The sequence below is a fragment of the Vanellus vanellus genome (assembly GCF_965231255.1).
Source record: "Vanellus vanellus genome assembly, chromosome: 2".
NCBI lineage: Eukaryota > Metazoa > Chordata > Aves > Charadriiformes > Charadriidae > Vanellus > Vanellus vanellus.
In genome coordinates, this window is record NC_138906.1 from 165,519,144 (window position 1) to 165,539,809 (window position 20,666).

The following is a 20,666-nucleotide window of genomic DNA, read 5'->3' on the forward strand; positions in this document are numbered from 1 at the left end:
TAGAGCAAAGAAAAGCAAACACGATTAAAGGTTACAAATATATTTTAATTAAAACAGCAAGCTTCAAATACTGGGAGCCGTATCCAAGTAAGGAAACCAAGAGAAAGCATAAGCTCTGGAAAATTAGAGGTAACACCATAATAAAGTTAAAAAGGAAAAAAAAAAAAAATAAACCCTCAGGTTGTTAAAGAGTGATTCACTAAAGACCTGAAAACCAGAATGACTTTTTGTTGTTGTTTTTTAGCATGCCACAATAAGTAGGACTGTGTAGAATTGATGATGCTGAGTTATGATCTGGGTGAAAAGGAAAGTTCCAGGAAAAGAGAGGATTAGCAAAAAAGCCAAATCAATCATTTATATCAATTTTCACTACAGGTGAACTTACAGAAGGACCTCCTTTGTGAGACAGGATCTAAAGAACCTATGTCAAAGTGTCAGTAAAGTAGATTTGAGAAGCAAATCATAATAATTCCAGTGTGATAAAGGAACTCCAACATGCCTCTGCTGAACCACGACCTGCAAGCCCAGGCAGCAATCTGTTGCTGAAACTAAGCTCTGCATTGGATAAATTTCCAATGTCATATTGTTTTAAGGATTTTAAGGCAACAGAGTAAATCTTAGACCATTAACCCTGGCCTCCATACTAAGTAAATTAATTTTTTTAAGTAGTATGTAAGCTTTTAAAAACTTAAAACCCTCAAAGTAATAAATGGACTTAAAGATTATTAAATTGTATACCATAATGGCCTCCTGAAATTTTTGGCTGAGAAATAACAGTCATAAGCCACAGATTCCTGGAACTGGGAAAGATCATAGAATCATAGAATTGCCTAGGTTGGAAGAGACCCTTGGGATCATCGAGTCCAACCATCTACCTTACTCTACAAAGTTCGCCCCTACACCATATCCCCCAACACCACATCTAAATGTCTCTTAAACACATCCAGGGATGGGGACTCAACCACCTCCCTGGGCAGTCTATTCCAGTGCCCGACCACTCTTTCTGTGAAAAATTCTTTCCTAATGTTCAGTCTAAATCCACCCTGTTGGAGCTTGAAGCCATTCCCTCTTGTTCTGTCATTAATTACCTGTGAGAAGAGACCAGCACCAACCTCTCTACAGTGTCCTTTCAAATAGTTGTAGAGAGTGATGAGGTGTCCCCTCAGCCTCCTCCTCCTCAAACTAAACAGTCCCAGCTCCTTCAACCGCTCTTCATAGGATTTGTCTGCAAGGCCCTTCACCAGCTTCGTTGCCCTCCTCTGCACTCGCTCCATCACCTCCATATCTCTCTTGTATTGAGGTGCCCAAAACTGGACATAATACTCGAGGTGTGGCCTCACCAGTGCTGAGTACAGGGGCGCGATCACCTCCCTACTTCTGCTGGCCACGCTATTTCTAATCCAAGCCAGGATGCCGTTGGCTTTCTTGGCCACCTGGGCACACTGCCGGCTCATATTCAGCTGCTTGTCAATTAGAAACCCCAGGTCTCTTTCTGCCGGGCAGCTTTCCAGCCACACTTCCCCAAATTATCCCACACGTACACAATTTCTTCCTACTTTTACAATCTACCACCATATAACAGTTTACACTAAATGTTTCATGGGTTGGGGAGGGAAGCACAGGGTGAGTTACTGGGGAAAAAAAAAATTCACTTTGAGTGGATTTTGAGTCCTCTAAGTCTAGTTAAGTGGATGTTAGTTACCGTTCATCCTAGAAAAGGTGAAGAACTGTCTTCAACATTTCACACAACGTGAAGGGTCATCAGTGGCTTCCCAGTCTTTTTAGAGGTTTGGGGTATTTTGCTGTTACTAGTTCCTTTTTATAGTTTGGGTCAAACGCATCTAAAATAAGTCACTTTGTGTTTGGAGGTTTTGGTTTTGTGGGGGTTTTTTATCGCTTGAGATGGCATGGGATCATCACACATTAACACACACAAAATTAAATTGCCATCTAGTTTTACGCCACATGTTCATGGACACGGACACACAATATACAAGCATTTAGGAAAACTACATTAATTAGCACAGAGCTTCTAACTTCTGCAAAACTCAAATAACCAACAGTTTATGGATTCTTCTGAAAGACACAGGACAGAAATAAAAAAAAAAATCTCAGCTCACATATATCCACATTCCCATGTCCCCCATCATACGCCTATCATATCTCATTATACATCCCACCCAAACCACCCACAGCCTCTTCACCCAACCCTCAACCACAGTGGGCGGCACAACGGTTTTGGCTGGCCCCGAGCTCCTCCATGCCAGCTGGCGCAGAGAACGGAGCAGGTAACTGCTGAGCTCATGCTTCTGCCTTTCCTCACCGGGACATAAATTAGGCTTTCTCTTCTCTGTCCAGTTAGAAATCTGCAGGAATATATTTAACTTTTCCCTATATAGATGGCTGAAATCAGTCAAAATTTGCCCAGGGGAGAGGGGGAAATGGTTAAAGCGATCATATAAATTTAATTTCCCTAGGAAATAAAATATAACATTATTCCGAAAAATACAGCAGACACCACAAACACAACATTTATCTTTTCTGAATGGAATGATATACAAATTACTGCATTATGTTAAAAGTCCAAATCAAATGAAGATGAATCAAAGCTGGATTGGACTCTAGGATAAAAAACAAAAGTCCTTGAAAGGGTTTTACTCTTCTTTCCATCTGTCATTTCGACTGCTAATGGAAAAGAAATAAGCCTGGGTCAAACAAACGTTTTCAAAGTCTAAGTGAAAGAATACTTAAAATCACAATGTGCAAACATTTTCCATTTCACTGATGTTCCTTATTTGTCCATGATGTTTCCTTTCGAACAATCTACCATAAATTTCATGTTGAAGATTTTCTTTTCCAAGTAATGCAAAAATCTATACATCAGAAGGCTGTACATGCAAACACTAGAATTACAAAGAAAGTTATTTTCAGATGGGTGATTTATAATCTGAAGGGTTCCAAATAACATGCAAAATCAAGTCAATACTCATTTCAAACACTAAAAAGTTCAATACTCATTTCAAACACTAAAAAGTAAGAATTCTTAATCTTTTCCTTGAAGATTAAGTTAATTCAACAGCGTGTTGAAGATTGATTGTATAAATTAATTTCTGCTATCCTCTCTTGCAGAATTCAGGAACTAACACAAACAAAAGTCATGCTGTACTTTAAAAATCTTATAATGACAGTTATGATTCCAAAAATTGTCAACAAAATTGGGGCCACGGGAACTTAAGGCAAGAGACAATTACACTTTAATCTACAAATTTCTTTCAGGGGTATTGCGATTACTATTCCTATCTACTCTGGAATGACAGCAGACGATATTCTTCAGTAACATTTAACACAGTATTAAAACCCAGCTGCAGCTGCCATGCTCTAATGAGGCCCCACTTCAGCGAATAATCTTATTGCGGTTCTGTTTCTAGCGTCACTCTCGAGGCAGTTTAAACGAGAAACGCTCAGGGGGGTTTGGCACGTTATCCACACCCCGACTCAGCTCAGCGTCCCCATCAACTGAAATCAGGGAGTGTTTTCGCATCCAGGCTTTTCTTTGCTTCTTTTCTATTATCTTCACGCAGGCACACACAACCTCCCTCCTTGAAATAAGACAGCAGGAATCATAGAATCATAGGATGGTTTGGGTTGGTAAGGACCTTGAAGATCATCGAGTTCCAACCCCCCTGCCATAGGCAGGGACACCTCCCACTAGACCACGTTGCCCAAGGCCACCTCCAGCCTGGCCTTGAACACCTCCAGGGATGGGGCCTCAACAACCTCTCTGGGCAACCTGAAGAGAAACACTGGTGATGACAATGGGCAGCGGTGTGCCAGGTGACAATCCTGTTCTCCAAAATCCACTGACAAAACCCTAAAAGCAACACAGCAAAACAACCATCTAGAGCATCTTTGTTGGTGATAACGTGCTTTCAATGGGGTTTCTTTAGCTCAATTTAATTTTTATTAAATTCTCTAGAAATGAAGCTTTCGAGACTAACTTTAGGTTATTAAGTCAGATTTTACTGTTAAAAGGCCTTTTCACATATTCCAAGAACTGTCCTCATCTGACTTCTCCCAGTTTCAAACCTTTTCAATTATGCTAAATATTCCCAGCACATCTATAAATATTTGCAGATTTATGTTCTCACGTCTTCATGTGCCAAACCGTACATATTTAACATTTTGATCTCCAAAATCCATTCTCAATCTGTAAGCTACTTTTTGCCGCTCCGCCCTGAACCCACTGCAACATTATACAATTAGCAGAGTTTAAGGTTAGCAAGCTGATTTAACTATTGGCTGTAACCTCCCACATGTCAAGGGTTCTCACTTGGTAGAATCTATATTAAGTTCAGTGGTGTGTGTATAAATAAAGAATATATTCTAGAAAGACATCCAGTCCTGAGAATGTTAAAAAATGGTTATTAAATCCGCTGCTTGACAGATTTTTCTAACAGTTAATCAGTCTACTTGATCAAAATGAGAGCTTTATGTGTAGTTGAATTTGCCTGGTTTCCATTTTGACTGGCTTTTATTACTATTATTTTTCATTAACAAAAGAGAGAATTTAATACTAATTATTTTCTCTATGTAGAAACATCAATTCATTTTAAACAGGTCATATCTTAGCCTCCCTCCAAACTAACCAGCTTGCTCTCCAAGCACTCAGCCAGAAGAGGTTTTCTCCACCCTTCAAAGCTCTATGACGTTTAAACACTGAAATACGGAGAAAGAGAAGACGAAACAGCTGCCTGTCAGTAGGCAGTTGATTCTCATTCTGGATGTAGCAAATGTGAATATTTAATTTAAAAATTCGGCTACATAAAACCAAGAATTGTTTCAGAAAATGTTACAGACCTTTTTTATTGAATGATGAAAATCATAGAATGGTTTAGGTTGGAAAGGACCTTGAAGTTCACCAAGTTCCAACGGCCCTGCCACAGACGGGGACACCTCCCATTAGACCACGTTGCCCAAGACCACCTCCAGCCTGGCCTTGAACACCTCCAGGGATGAGGCCTCAACAACCTCTCTGGGCAACCTGGGCCAGTGCCTTACCACCCTCAAAGTGAAAACATTCTTCCTAATTTTTAATCTGAACCTGCCCTCTTCTGGTTTAAAGCCATTCCACCTCGTCCTATCGCTACATGCCAGAGTAAAACGTCCTTCCCCAGCTCTCCTGGAGGCCCCCTTTAGGGACTGGAAGGCCGCAATAAGATCTCCCTGGAGCCTTCTCTTCTCCACACTGAACAGCCCCAACTCTCTCAGCCTCTCCTCATAGGAGAGGTGCTCCAGCCCTCGGATCATCCTCGTGGCTCTCCTCTGGACACGCTCCAGCAGGTCCATGTCCTTCTTCTGTTGGGGACTCCAGAGCTGGATGCAGTACTCCAGGTGGGGTCTCACGAGAGTGGAGTAGAGGGGCAGAATCACCTCCTTTGACCTGCTGGCCACACTTCCTTTGATGCAGCCCAGGATACCGTTGGCCTTCTGGGCTGTGATCGCACACTGCTGGCTCATGTTGAGCTTCTCATCAATCAGCACCCCCAGGTCCTTCTCCTCAGGGCTGCTCTCCAGCCATTCCCTGCCGAGCCTGGATTTGTGCTTGGGATTGCCCCGACCCAGATGTAAGACCTTGCACTTGGTCTTGTTGAACCGCATGTTTATTAGAACATGGCCAAAGAAACACGCTGCTTACTCTTTCCCCTGTATGATTTGTAAGTACATAACGATGAGGATTTCTAACCTGAACTTGCCTGCTGAAGAGGCTGTGTTGAAATTTACTGCAGTGAAAATGTAAGCAAACCACGAAACTGGAATGTGATTTCTGAAAATTATGTCTGATTTCATAAAGACCCACAGTTCTACCCACCAAACTGAAGATGTCCTGAGAACCCTCAACACAGACAAAATCATTGTTTTTCAGTCTCCAAACCCTTCAGCGAAACCAAGATGGAAAAACTGATCTTAACATTAAACACGAAACGATGTAAGGTCTTAGACCAGGGAGAGCACACTGTCAGCGTTATGAACTGATGCCTTCTTCACAAAACTAAAACATTTCATTAAACGATGCATATTAACGGTACAAAGGAAAAATTAACTTGAACCCACAGTTAGATGAACTGACACTTTGAATTTAACAGTGTCAGACCTGCTGCAGTTCCTTTTCCTTTTCTTTCTCTGACTCAATTACCAGAACAGAGTCTAAGCCTCTGCACTTACCAAAACAGATCTGCAGCTGATGTCTTGTCAGCTTTATGGTGCTATTAAGATAGGAAGAAAACTCTACTGCCTCAAAAAAATTGAAAAAAAATACCTTTTTCAATATCTTGAATTTTTAGAATGTACAGGTAAGAATATTCTTACACATAGGGCTTCCGAACTTTGCCCATAAGTTTAGGCAGCATCCCTTTTGCACTGTGGATTGACTTCATCTACCGATTCAGAAGGTCTCACCACCTTTGTAATAAGCAAGACCAAGATTTTCCAACCTTTGCAGATGGCTCTTATTCAAGACACTTTTGTACTGACGGCATGACAGCAAGGGACGCAAGGAGAGCACCAGGCACCTCACAGCATGCAGAACACTCCTCACTTGAATTCTTACAAACGTGTGGAGTGAAGCAGGATTTTTCCCGGCATTTTGTCATGTTCTCTGCTCTTTGATAAAGAGCAATAAGGAAGGACATTCGGTGCCCACCAAAACTGGCAGATAATGCCTTTGAGAGAATTGACGTGGATAAAGGAGATAGTTCAAGACCATCTAGCTAGCACAAGCTTCAACGACAGGCTGTCTTGGAGCGAAGAGTATGTCAAAATGAAGAGGTGTATCACACAAAACTGTCAACAGAATGTTTCCCTTACACTGAACTGTTAGCATCAGATCTCCACTGGCAGTCTGGGATCAGATCATCAGATCTCTGCCGGCAGTCTACAATCCGCTGGTAACTGAACTCTTTTGAGGCCTAGAATCACACTAGTAGTTTTGGGGCTAAGACATGATAAGGAATCAGCATAGAATCATAGAATAGTTTAGTTTGGAAGGGACATTTTTGGAAGGGACCTTTAAACGTCATGTAGTCCAACCCTCCCTGCCAGAGCAGGGACATCTTCAACTAGATCAGGTTGCTCAGCGCCCCATCCAACCTGACCTTGAATGTTTCCGTGGATGAAGCATCTACCATCTCTCTGGGCAACTCTGGCCAGTGTTTCACCACCCTCAGAGTAAAGAATTTCTTCCTTCTATCTAGTCTGAATCTACCCTCTTTCAGTTTAAAACCATCACCCCTTGTCCTTGTCCCCATCTTTATATAAGCCCCTTTTAAGTGCTGAAAAGCCACAATAAGGTCTCCCTGGAACATTCTCCAGGCTAAACAACCCCAACTCTCTCACCCTGTTCTCATAGCAGAGGTGCTCCAGCCCTCGGATCATCTTTGTGGCCTCCTCTGGACCCACTCCAGCAGGTCTATGTCTATCCCGTGCTGAGTACTCCAGAGCTGGATGCAGTACTCCAGGTGGGGTCTCATCAGAGCATAGTAGAGGGGCAGATCTCCTCCCTCAACTTGCCAGCCACGCTGCTTTTGATGCAACCCAGGATACAGTTGGCTTTCTGGGCTGCAAGCACACACTGTCAGCTCATGTCCAGCTTTTCATCCACCGATACCCTCAAGTCCTTCTCAGCAGGGCTGCTCTCAATCCTTTCATCCCCCAGCCTGTATTGATACTGGGAGTTGCCCTGAACCAGAAGCAGGACCTTGCACTTGGCCTTGTTGAATCTCATGAGGTTCACACGTGCCCACTCCTCAAGCCTGTCCAGGTCCCTCTGGTTGGCATTCCATCTCTCAGGTGTGTCAATTGCAGCACTCAGCTTGGTGTCATCTGCAAACTTTTTAAGGATGCATTCAATCCCACTGTCTATGTCATTGATGAAGATACTGAACATTACTGGTCCCAATACAACTTGTTGCCAATCTCCATCTGGACATTGAGTTGTTGACCACTACCCCCTGCATGTGACCATCCAACCAATTCCTCATCCACCAAACAGTCCACCCATGTGTCTCCAATTTAGAGAGAACAATGTTGTGGGGGACCATGTCAAAGGCCTTACAGAAGTCCAGATTGACGACATCCGTAGCTTTTCCTTTGTCCACTGATGTAGTCACTCCATCACAGAAGTACACAAGGTTGGTAAGGTAGGACTTGCTCTTGGTGAAGCCATGCTGGCTGTGTCAAATCACCTGTCTGTCCTCCACGTACTTTAGCATAGCTTCTAGGAGGATCTGCTCCATGATCTTCCCAGGCACAGAGGTGAGGCTGACAGGTCAGTAGTTACCAGGGTCCTCCTTTCTACCCTTTTTAAAAATGGGTTCAATATTTCCCTTTTTCCAGTCACCAGGGACTTCACCTGACTGCCATGACTTTTGAAAGATCATGGAGAGTGGCTTGGCCACTACATGAGCCAATTCCCTCAGGACTCTGGGATTCATCTCGTCAGGTCCCATAGATTTCTGTACGTTCGTGTTCCTCAGGTGGTCATGAACCTGATCTTCTCTTACACTGGGAGGCCTTTGCTCCCCCAGTCCCTGCCTTGTGTTCCATCCACTTGAGAGGTGTGGGGAGAGAGGTTACCAGTGAAGACTGAGGCAAAAACTTGTTGAGTACCTCAGCCTTCTCCTCATCCATTGTTACCAATTTGCCAGTCTTGCTCATCAGCGGGGGTGCGCTTCCTCCAACCTTCCTTTTCTGGCTGGCATACCTGTAGAAGCCCTTCTTATTATTCCTTGCATCCCTTGCCAAGTTCAGCTCCAGCCATGCCTTGGCCTTCCTGACCCCTACACAACCAGGTAGTGTCCCTATACTCTTCCCAGGATACCTCTCCCTGCTTCCACTACCTGTGCATTTTCTTCTTGCCCTTTAGTTAGACCAGCAGGTCTCGACTCAGCCATGCTGATCTTTTGCCTTCCTTTCCTGATTTCTTACACATGGGGATCGAGAGCTCTTGCACTCTATGGAAAGCAACCTTAAAGATCTGCCAGCTCAGTTCTGCCCCCTTGTCCCTGAGGGCAGTTTCCCAGGGGGTCCCATTGACTAACCCCTTGAAGAGTTGGAATCTTGCTTTCCTAAAACTCAGGGTCCTGCCTTTACTCTTTACCTGACCCACATCCCTCAGGACTGCAAACTCCACCAGTGCATGATCACTGCAGTCCAGGCTGCCTCCAGTCTTGATGTCACCAATTAGCTCACCTGTGTTGGTGACCAACAGGTACAGTATTGCATCTCCTCTGGTGGGGCTGTCTATTACCTGGCTTAAGAAGTTATCCTCGATGCACTCCAGGTGTCTCCTGGATTGCCTACAGCTCACCATGCTAGTTTTCCAGCAGATGTCAGGGTGGTTGAAGTCCCCCAGCAGGACAAGAGCTTGTGAGCACAATGCCTCCTGTAGCTGGAGTAAGAAGGCTTTGTCAATAGGCTCCCCTTGATCAGGTGGCTTGTAGTAGACACCAACCACAAGGTTCCTTTTGCTGCCTCGGTCTCTAACTCTTACCCACAAGCTTTCAACCTCCTCATGGATATTGCTGAGAGACAGCTCTTCACACTCTATCCATTTCTTGACATAGAGGGAAATGCCTCCACTCCTCCTTCCCCACCTGTCCCTTCTGAACAGCCTGTAGACCTCGATAGCCACATGCCAGTCATGGGATTTGTCCCACCAAGTTTCAGTAATGGCAACATGGTATGCTCGATTACAGAAAACAATGAATAGAATTTTACTATATATATTTATCTACATTTTATGGTAAATAAACAGTCAAGCAGATAGATCCCTGAAGCCCTTTGAGACTTCAGTGATCTGTAGATCAGACTGGGAAAACTTCTGACATTAACTCATTATGTCTTACACCCTATATCTGCACTGTTTGTAACACCTATGTTCTTGTCAGTCTCACCTCTGTGCCTGGCAAGATCATGGGGCCGATCCTCCTGGAAACTCTGCTGAAGCACATAGAAAACAAGAAAGTGATTGGTGACAGCCAGCATGGCTTCACCAAGGGCAAGTCATGCCTGACAAATTTGGTGGCCTTCTACAAAGGGGTTACAGCAGCAGTGGACAAGGGAAGATCAGCTGATGTCATCTACTTGGACTTGTGCAAAGCGTTTGACACTGTCCCACACGATATCATGGTCTCTAAATTGAAGAGACATGGATTCGACAAAAGGACCACTCGGTGGATAAAGAACTGGCTGGACGGTCGCACTCAAAAGAGATGAAGTCAACGGCTCAATGTCCAAGTGGAGAACAGTGACGAGTGGCGTTCCTCAGGGGTCGGTACTGGGGCCTGTACTGTTCAACATCTTTATCGGCAACATGGACAGTGGGGTCGAGTGCACCCTCAGCAACTTTGCTGAGGAAACCAAGCTGTTTGGCGAGGTAGACACGCTGGAGGGGAGGGATGCCATCCAGAGGGACCTGGACAGGCTGGAGAGGTGGGCTCAAGCCAACCTCATGCAGTTCAACAAGGCCAAGTGCAAGGTCTTACATCTGGGTCGGGGCAATCCCAAGCACAAATACAGGCTCGGCAGGGAATGGCTGGAGAGCAGCCCTGAGGAGAAGGACCTGGGGGTGCTGATTGATGAGAAGCTCAACATGAGCCAGCAGTGTGCGATCACAGCCCAGAAGGCCAACCGTATCCTGGGCTGCATTGGAAGAAGTGTGGCCAACAGGTCCAAGGACGTGATTCTGCCCCTCTGCTCCACTCCCATGAGACCCCACCTGGAGTACTGCATCTGGAGTCCCCAACATAAGGAGGACATGGACCTCCTGGAGCGTGTCCTAGAGGAGAGCCACGAGGACGATCCGAGGGCTGGAGCACCTCTCCTATGAGGAGAGGCTGAGCGAGTTGGGGCTGTTCAGCCTGGAGAAGAGAAGGCTCCAGGGAGATCTTATTGCGGTCTTCCAGTACCTAAAGGGGGCCTCCAGGAGAGCTGGGGAAGGACTTTTTAGTCGGGCATGTAGCAATAGGACGAGGGGAAATGGCTTTAAACTGGAAGAGGACAGGTTCAGATTAAAAATTAGGAAGAATGTTTTCACTTTGAGGGTGGTAAGGCACTGGCCCAGGTTGCCCAGAGAGGTTGTTGAGGCCCCATCCCTGGAGGTGTTCAAGGCCAGGCTGGAGGTGGCCTTGGGCGACCTGGTCTAATGGGAGGTGTCCCTGCCTATGGCAGGGGGGTTGGGACTCGATGGTCTTCAAGGTCCCTTCCAACCTAAACCATTCTATGATTCTGCATCACAGGACAATCATCTCCGGACACACATAACCAAGCAGAATCAAGGATTACAGGTACCATGATCAGAGGCAATCAGTCTCCCAGCACAAGGCCGTTCTGCCAGTCTTTTGGGGTGCAGGCAGCTGAATGAACATAGGTTGATACACCCAGTGAAAAAAACTCAGAGCAGATTCCGTGTGTTTACTGACAGAACATCATCCCTTCTGACAGGAGAGCTGCTCGCTGAGCCAGAATTAGGCAATAGATTAGGCACTGCATCATGGTAAGGGCTGCACAAAGCTAACCACGGATGCAGCGACAGACCAGCACGGATAAAGGTTAAGAGGACCTCTTGTCAGGATTAAACACATCTTAAGATATACTGAAGATGCAGTTAATGAAAATTCTTCCTATAAAGCAGAAACCTGCGCATGAGTGGAAGACATAATTTTGGCCAGATATTTAAAAAAACAAAAAACAAACTAAAATCCCCAGCTGTTTCAGGGATATTTCCCATGCATATCTACTCAAGCAGCGAAATAAAAGAAATACCCATTAAGTCTGGAAGACTTCTACAAAAACCGTAATATTTATGTTACAAATGGGGCGGGTGGGGGAGAATGGGAAATGATTTCATTAACGCTTTTCCTGGGCTTTTTTCAGTAAAGGCCTAAGGGAAGAATCAATGTTCAAAGTTTTTTTTATTTTGGTTTGACTTTTTAAGCCCAGCAGCTAGTAAGCTATTCTTTCTTACTTTTGTTGAGGTGAAATGTAAAATAAAAACAACAAAGACATAAAAGAAATGGGAAAAATCGAATCCAGAAAATGAAAGCACTGGTAACTTCCATTCTGAAATGACAGTTGAGAAGGTAAATTATAAAATAGTTTCTCATAATGACTAAACAAAAATACCTCAGCGCCTCATAGAATTTAAGCAATGAAATCTCAGCTGTAAATCAAAAGGAAATCAGATTCAAGATTTTAACAGAGCAAGTAAAAAGTACAATATTTGACTTACAATTTGCTGTCATTGAGTCTCAGACACTGGCAGAGATGATCAAAAAACAAACTTTGTTTCATTTAATGATAAATATTTATCCTTAGCAGATTTGAAGATGACATATTTCTGCTATTTTTCACTCTAAAACATCATATTGAATGACACATGACTTCTCCTTCTGATGGAGAATCAACATGGAGTAAAGGAACGGTGTTACCAATCACTACAGCTAATAGTATGGAACAAACAGCAGGAGACAATAAGTACTTAAAACCAAAAGGCATTCATGACTTAGCAGACAATATATACCTAATGGAAATAAAAAAAATCATATAATTTTTAATAGCCTTTTGACAGGTCTTGCAATAAACCATTTCTGAAATTAAAATATACAGTATTTTCCCCAACTCAGTAAAGCTTTTAGGCACCCTAATTAAAAGCAGTCACATCTTTAACTACATCTCCAATCAGCAAATCACTTAAAATAAAGTTTCCACTGACTTAAATGCTGATCAGTATGACGAACCAGCAAAGAATAAAGCAAATGCATACAGTATGAGCTGAAGCGCTCGGCTGAATTGGAGCCACTATATATAGCACCTGCTGCTATCAGACTTGTGAAACTGTACACAGCTGAACAATGCAGAAACTCTACCTTTGAATTAGCACCTCAATCTATTTTTAAAGATTTCAGAATTAAATACTTTCCTCACATGGTAAAGTCCTGAGAATAGATTGACAACTCAGGAGTAGGACAACCTTCTCTCACACAAAACACAGCTGGGGAAACCTAGCAGAAAGAGCCAGCTTACCAACAGGAGAGCATCAAATCATAGAATGGTTTAGGTTGGAAGGGACCTTGAAGAACATCTCGTTCCATCCCCCCTGCCATGGGCAGGGACACCTCCCACTAGACCAGGTTGCTCAAAGCCCCATCCAGCCTGGCCTTGGACACCTCCAGGGATGGGGCAGCCACAGCTTCTCTGGGCAACCTGCCTCACCAGCCTCAGAGTGAAAAACTTCTTCCTGATATCAAATCTAAATCTCCCCTCTTCCACTTTGAAGCCATTACCCCTCGTCCTATCACTACAAAAAGTCCCTCCCCAGCTCTCCTGTAGGCCCCCTTCAGATACTGGAAGGCTGCTATAAGGTCTCCCTGAAGACTTCTCTTCTCCAGACTGAACAACCCCAACTCTCTCAGCCTGTCTTCATAGCAGAGGTGCTGCAGCCCTCTGATAATCTTCGTGGCCTCCTCTGGACCCACTCTAACAGGTCCATGTCTTTCTTATGTCAGGGATGCTTAATAGAAGCATCATGTCGTATTTGAAGCTTTTATGGAAGGTTCACAGCTTCACACCCAAGCTGCTCTGTGACTAGAGCAGAGTAACTGCAGTGAACCAAAGAGCAGTCGTGCCGTCCATTTAATAGTATGCACAGACAGAGCACGAAGGACTTTTTTTGACACTGAATGAAGAGGACTATGCATGCAAATAATAAATGCAAACTGAGTATTTTAAGCTCTATAGTGAATCTTCTTGAACACTATTTAAAGTAGATGCCATGGTACGTCCAAGTTGATAAAAAGAGATCACATGTTAAACCTTGAAAACCTTACAAAGGCCTAAGAACGTGCCATTGCAGCGATGAAACTCTGAACATCATTAATAAGGTTCCAGGGATTTTGCAAACAGCTGTTCCGGATACTGTGTTCTGAATTCGCAGGTATCAATAGATTTACTTTACTAGAGCAGTTCCTGAAAGAATAACATGATGGCTATTATGCTATGCTCTCAAGCAGCAAAATGCTTGACAGACCTGCTTACCAATAAAGCCATACAATTTTAGGTCTCTTACTCAGCACTGGTGAGGCCACACCTCGAGTATTGTGTCCAGTTTTGGGCACCTCAATACAAGAGAGATATTGAGGTGCTGGAGCGAGTGCAGAGGAGGGCAACGAAGCTGGTGAAGGGCCTTGCAGACAAATCCTATGAAGAGCGGTTGAAGGAGCTGGGACTGTTTAGTTTGAGGAGGAGGAGGCTGAGGGGACACCTCATCACTCTCTACAACTATTTGAAAGGACACTGTAGAGGTTGGTGCTGGTCTCTTCTCACAGGTAATTAATGACAGAACAAGAGGGAATGGCTTCAAGCTCCAACAGGGTGGATTTAGACTGAACATTAGGAAAGAATTTTTCACAGAAAGAGTGGTCGGGCATTGGAATAGACTGCCCAGGGAGGTGGTTGAGTCCCCATCCCTGGATGTGTTTAAGAGACATTTAGATGTGGTGTTGGGGGATATGGTGTAGGGGAGAACTTTGTAGAGTAAGGTAGATGGTTGGACTCGATGATCCCAAGGGTCTCTTCCAACCTAGACAATTCTATGATTCTAAAAGAGCTGGACACAAACTAGTTATTAAAAAAATTAAGTTTGAGACAATCTTGTTTGTCTAATTTTTAAACATTTTTTACAAAAACTATTTCAGTGTTTCATTATCTTTGCCTAACCTAAAATTCCCTTGCTATATATGAATGTCATTACTTACTGTATCATCTGCTGTGAAAAACAGACACTTACCCTCTTGGCAGTGCCATTTATGTAATTGAAAACTTAAGTCCTCTGTCAGTCCTCTCTTTGGCTTCAGCAAAACCAAGAGTTTCTTTAAACTTACGCTTTAGCGTAAGTGACATTTTATCTCTTCTTGCTCTGGACTTTCTCCAACTTGTCTCCTTTTCTTCATGTTTCTCCAAGTTCAAGCCCCAAACTTTTCTTGAGGCTTTACTTCTTTTGTTCGCAGGAACAAAATAAACACTTCATGTTTTGCAAGCTATGTTGCTGTCCATCCATCCTTTGACATTTCTGCAGTGGTATGACACTGGTGAGTCATTTCTTTCCTTCGGAAGCGAAATACGCTACCAGTATCTCCCAGACTTATATTCCCTTCTTGCCTGTTTTGGGGTTTTATTTCTTAAGTCTGTCATGAAAAAGGTCCAAGGACCAGTAGGAATCTCTTGGATCAATTAATTTCACTCTTAACTATTATTATTATTATTATTATATATTTGTACTGAAATAATTTGAGACTTTAAACCAAACAAAATGCTTGCTCCCACTATACACACTGGTTTTCTTTTCAATAATCCTCCTGCTTTGGTAGTTGGTAGCTGATTATTACAAGGGGATTTTTCATAAAAGCATATTCCTGTCCAATGTGGAACAATTTTTTCTTGCACTAACTCAACCCTTCATCTAAAACAGTATTTTCTCCTCCTTGATATTTCTATCTCAGAAGTCCGTATGCACTGAAACAAAGTCCGTTCTCAATCTTCTTTCTTCCCAACAAATCCAACCCCTTTTATTCGTCTTTTGAAACGCAGCTATTGAAAGGCCACCTCTGGAACTGCCAGAGTTTGAATACATCCCAAATATTTGAAGAATGTAGAGTATTTAACTACTAGTATAGGGGAACTCACATTAGCAAAAAAATTTTGATTAAGAATCGGTAAAATCATTAACTTACAGAATTCATTTTTGCAAAGCTGCTGTGCTTAAGCAGTATGTAAAGCAATAGGAAATTAAGACAAACATACAGAATAGGAACTGTGTATTTAGCAGCAAATAAAGACAATTTTATCAAAACAAATGATTATTAAAACTGATTGTACTCAGTTGCTGATGAATTTTAGGCAATCAGATTTTAGTAATTATGGCATTTGACCATCACGATGTGTTGCCATGATTTTGAAGACTCACTACGGTATGTGAAACTACTCTGTGGCTGACAAGAGAAAGCAAGCACCAAAGGAGGGAATGATTACCATTTATTCCTCACATCCAAAGACAATCATTTACACATGCATTTTGAATAAGATTCTGTTAGACAAACACAAACCAATGTAATGCACAACACACCACAATAGCAAAGAGATTTAGAAAGGAATCATCAATTTTTACAATAAACGAGATATGCTGTCCCTGGTAACGTAAAGCATCATGAAAAAGTGATTGAACCTCAGAAAATGTCCACCGCATGTGGATTGCTTTAATCATAGTCTGCAGTTAAAGGAGGCTAAACTCCTAAATGCGGAATTTTAAAAATTCATTCACGTAATTCTTTACCTACGTGTTGCTGATGCTATTGAAAGTTTCCAGCATGGTCTTTAAGTTACAGCAAATAGAATAGAGACAATGAGTCAAATACACAATAGTCAAACCAAGCCTTACCTTGTTGCTGGAAGGGTGCTGACACGTGTAAAGAAAACAGATGGCTCTACTTCTACATGAAGGCCCAGTGAAAGGTTCCTGTAATATCCTTCAACATGTCCTGGTCCACCAGAGTACTTAAAATTCAAAATGGCTTCCAGTGTCTAGAGAAATAAAAGTAAATTACTTATTAGCTATGTTTCATCACTGTGCATTTCACAAGTTCAGTTAAATTAGACCATAGAAGTAATTTACCAACAAAGTTTCTATGCCCTCAAGAATTTGCCTTCCTAACCCATCTATTCTATTATCTCAAGAAAAAAGGCAATCTAACAAATAAATGCACCTTATGTGAAGAGTTGCTTTTTTTCCCTAATCTTTTCAAAAACTGAGGAGTACAGAACAAAGTCAGATGGACTTCCCTTTATATAACTCCTCTCCATACCAGATTTAACATAGAAAAAATGAAGAGCATATTTTTGCTCAGAAGAGTTTAGGGCTTATTAAATGATATGCTCTCTCATACTCTTGAAAAATATTCACCACTTCATTACCTTCATAATCAAATGGAAAACCTTTAAAGTTTTTGAGTGTGGACAGACGAAGATTATACAAAAATAAAGCATCAGGTCTCTTCACAAGTCACTGCAAACATCTCCATTAACTAACAGATCAAAAACAACAGTGTTGTCTAGATCTAGTAGACGAACCTAGTCTTTCTTTGATGTTCATTTTATAGAACATGATTGGTTTGCAAATATTAAAAATGAAGACGACTCTTTAGCATCAGTCTTATGCACTCATTACTCTCAGTAGTACTGAGCCTTTACTTCTCTGATGCAATTTTGGGCTCTATGTCTTTTTCCTTAACGAACAGCATATGGGACATTTCCCAGTGTACCAGTCCCCCTGGCAGCATCAGGGTTCAAGCTCAGGACAAACCTTTGATTCATCCAAAGAGACTATACACCACCTCTTCTTTCATTACATTCCTGAAATATAATTTGCTGGAAGCAAGGTGAGAATTTGGGAAGTGTCACTGGATTTTTTTTCTCAGCTCTTATTCTGGCTCCCAGGCAGCTGCTATTGTCACATCTCAGGGCAAGGACAGAGGCAGTGACAGACCTTTACCCTCACACCGACATTACCATATTATGCTGAAGCCAATGTCTAGAAGGACAGCCATTTCTTAAAAAGGTTTAGAAACAAATGCCTATCTCCTCTTTGATTGGCTTTTAGCTCATGCTTTATTAAAAAAAAAAAAAAAAAGAAAAAAAAGGAAAAAAAAAAAAAACCAAACCCAAAACCACCCAAACCTTAAGTCAACTACTTATCCAGGAAACCAATTATATTTATCAAATGTCATCAATCCACAGACAGTTCAAAGTACTCTCCCATTCAACTGAAGATTTACTAAACAATTTATGAAACCTGTTAATTATTTTTGTAAGCTCTAAGGAACAACCTCGGGATTTTCTATTTTACAAAAAAAAAAATATATTTTATACTATTCTGTTTCTAAGTCTGGCTGAAGGAACAGAAACAAGGACATAATAAATTTCTTAAAATAACCACAATCCAGTGATTTAAAAGAATACCAAAATCAAGAGTTTAATGTTTTGCTGCATGTGCACACTTAAATGTTTTGCCTATTTCTACCTTCCTTTTAGGTAAAGTGGGCTAACTCCAATTTCTAATTTAGTTTCTTTAAAATTCATGAGATCCACCTTATAATACAAATAAAAACCTTCGCTGAGCACTCTGGACATACCCATCTACTCTGTTCATGTCAATTCCTAATTTGTAGTTAATGAACTCAAGTTTATGTTATGTCAGGAAAGCTAATCAGTATTAAATACAAAAATAAAAAAGCGCAAGCCCATTCAAACCATACTTCATTCTAATTAACCAGCTGGACCACTTAATAAAAATCAGAGCTAAACTCCACAAGTACAGGGAACTGAGGGTACTTACATCGTCATGTGAGCATGGACTTCAATTTCAATCGGGTAATCTGTGCAAATCCTAACTGGGTACGTTCTGTTTTATTGCTGTTACACTCAGTGTCATGCTTGGGAAAGCTGTTGTGGTACGGATTCATGGTTTATTCTACAGAGAACCATAGCACAAGGCTGCTTTATTAAGCCAAATCCCATATAATTACAGGTAACCACATAACAAATGTTAGTTCAAAACATCATGGAGCATTGTACTTCAAGATGCAAACCCCTTCCTAACATCCGATTCCAAATGAAAAACCTCCAGAAAAAGGCTAAAAAATATCACGTGCCATCGGTGAGGAGAGTGAGGCATCATCATAATCTTGGTCCCTGTTGTAGTGAGGAATTTGTCCAAGGAAAGGCGCTGATGGCCCTGCCTGTGTCCCACACCCCATGCTAGAGACAGAGAACAGAAAACCCAATGATCTTCTATTAATCTACACAACGGGAGGCCATCTCTTCTCACCCAAAATGTAAGATCTGATTGGGGACATTAAATACTGGGGACACAGGAGATGCTGAATATCTCCAAGAACAGCAGAACACAAACCTATGTGTTTTCTCCGGCCAGGATAATTTACAGGGTTCCTAGGAACGTACACACACGCGCAAAGATAAAACAACAGGCAGGCTTTACATCAGGAGTGTATACGTATGTGTAGGGGGGAGCACAACCGAAGGAAATAATCAGAGAAAGTTTTATTGCTTGGGATACCTATAATAAGAACAGAAGTAAAAAACAAACAAAAAAAAAACCCACACAAATTCAATCTCCTTTAAACCCCTCTACACACTCATACCTCGGAAAGGACTCCACGTAAAATATGAAAGGTTTTCTATCTCTAGGAGAGAAAAAAAAAATATGCTACACTTTCACAAACTTACAAAGCTTCGATTTAAAACAATTTACCACTCTCGCCCACAGCACCTGCAGAGAAGAACGGTCCAGATGCTACAGCCCCCCTCCAATTTAAATAATGTTGTATGCTTACTCCAGCGGCCTTGTCAAACCGAAACAAAGAACAGACCGAGCTGCAGATTCTATTCATCTTTACAAATACCAATAGAATTTATTAGATTTCTCGCAACTGCATCACTGCAGACCAAAAAGAAATGGCAGGGTGTCACTACGAATGTAATTTTGCCTGTGGATGATCCATAAAAAAGGACAGGAAGGAGGGATGGAGCACACGGCTCTCTGAGGGCAGCTGGGAAAAGGAAAAAGCAGCCTGGTGTTAACTGAACACATCTGGAATTCAGAATATCTATGGACTAGCAGGGGGGATTCCTGTTTCTAAGCAGAGTTGCATCCTGGAAACTCAAAAGAAAAAAAAAAATGGATAAATTGTTTAACCTACACGATGACTTTGGCTTGATAAATTTTTTACCGCTTCATCGGTCCTTTCTTCTGTTGATGAAGAAAAGGAAATGAAAGTGTTTCTGTGTGCAAGTTCCAGATGACAAGACTCTCAACCAACGGCACCAGACATTAATACCACCTACTATACTGACAAAAAATATTTCACAGAAAAACTATGAAAAATTAACCATTTTGGTTTCTCTCACGCATTTTGTCCTCAAACATATTTTCAGCATAGAGCAGGTACCAGTTATTTTAAAAAAAAAAAAAAAAAAAAAAAATCATTCTCTCCAGCCTGCTCATGGAAATCCTTCCCGCATTCACTTTTGTAACAGAATTAAAGGCAAAATTAGAAAAGAACTACTGTTTGAATAACACTATGCCTGGAGTACTGTGTCCAGTTCTGGGCTCCCCAGCTCAGGAAGGACAGGAAACTGCTGGAGAGGGTGCATAGGGCTACCAAGATGATTAGGGGACTGGAACACCTCTCTTATGAAGAAAGACTGAGGGAATTGGGTCTCTTTAGTCTGGAAAAAAGACGGTTGAGGGGGGACCTGATCAATGCTTATAAATACTTAAAGGGTGGGTGCCAGGAGGATGGGACCAGGCTCTTTTCGGTGGTGCCCAGTGACAGGACAAGAGGTAACGGGCACAAACTTGAGTATAGGAAGTTCCACCTAAACACGAGGAGGAACTTCTTTACCTTGAGGGTGGCAGAGGACTGGCACAGGCTCCCCAGGGAGGTGGGGGAGTCTCCATCTCTGGAGACATTCAAAACCCGCCTGGACGCCGTCCTGTGCAACTGCTGTAGGTGACCCTGCTCTGGCAGGGGGGGTTG

At 42.3% G+C, this 20,666-nt stretch overlaps 1 protein-coding gene across 1 annotated transcript in view; it reads right to left on the bottom strand.

The window, feature by feature from the left end:
- TRAPPC9 (trafficking protein particle complex subunit 9) overlaps nt 1-20,666 on the bottom strand; it is a gene marked incomplete at both ends in the record, with an annotated part of 532,119 nt that overhangs the window by 333,989 nt on the left and 177,464 nt on the right. Inside the window, one exon of the mRNA XM_082499259.1 lies at nt 16,490-16,632. Coding sequence (XP_082355385.1) covers nt 16,490-16,632 — 143 coding nt within the window. The remainder of the gene's footprint in view (nt 1-16,489; nt 16,633-20,666) is intronic.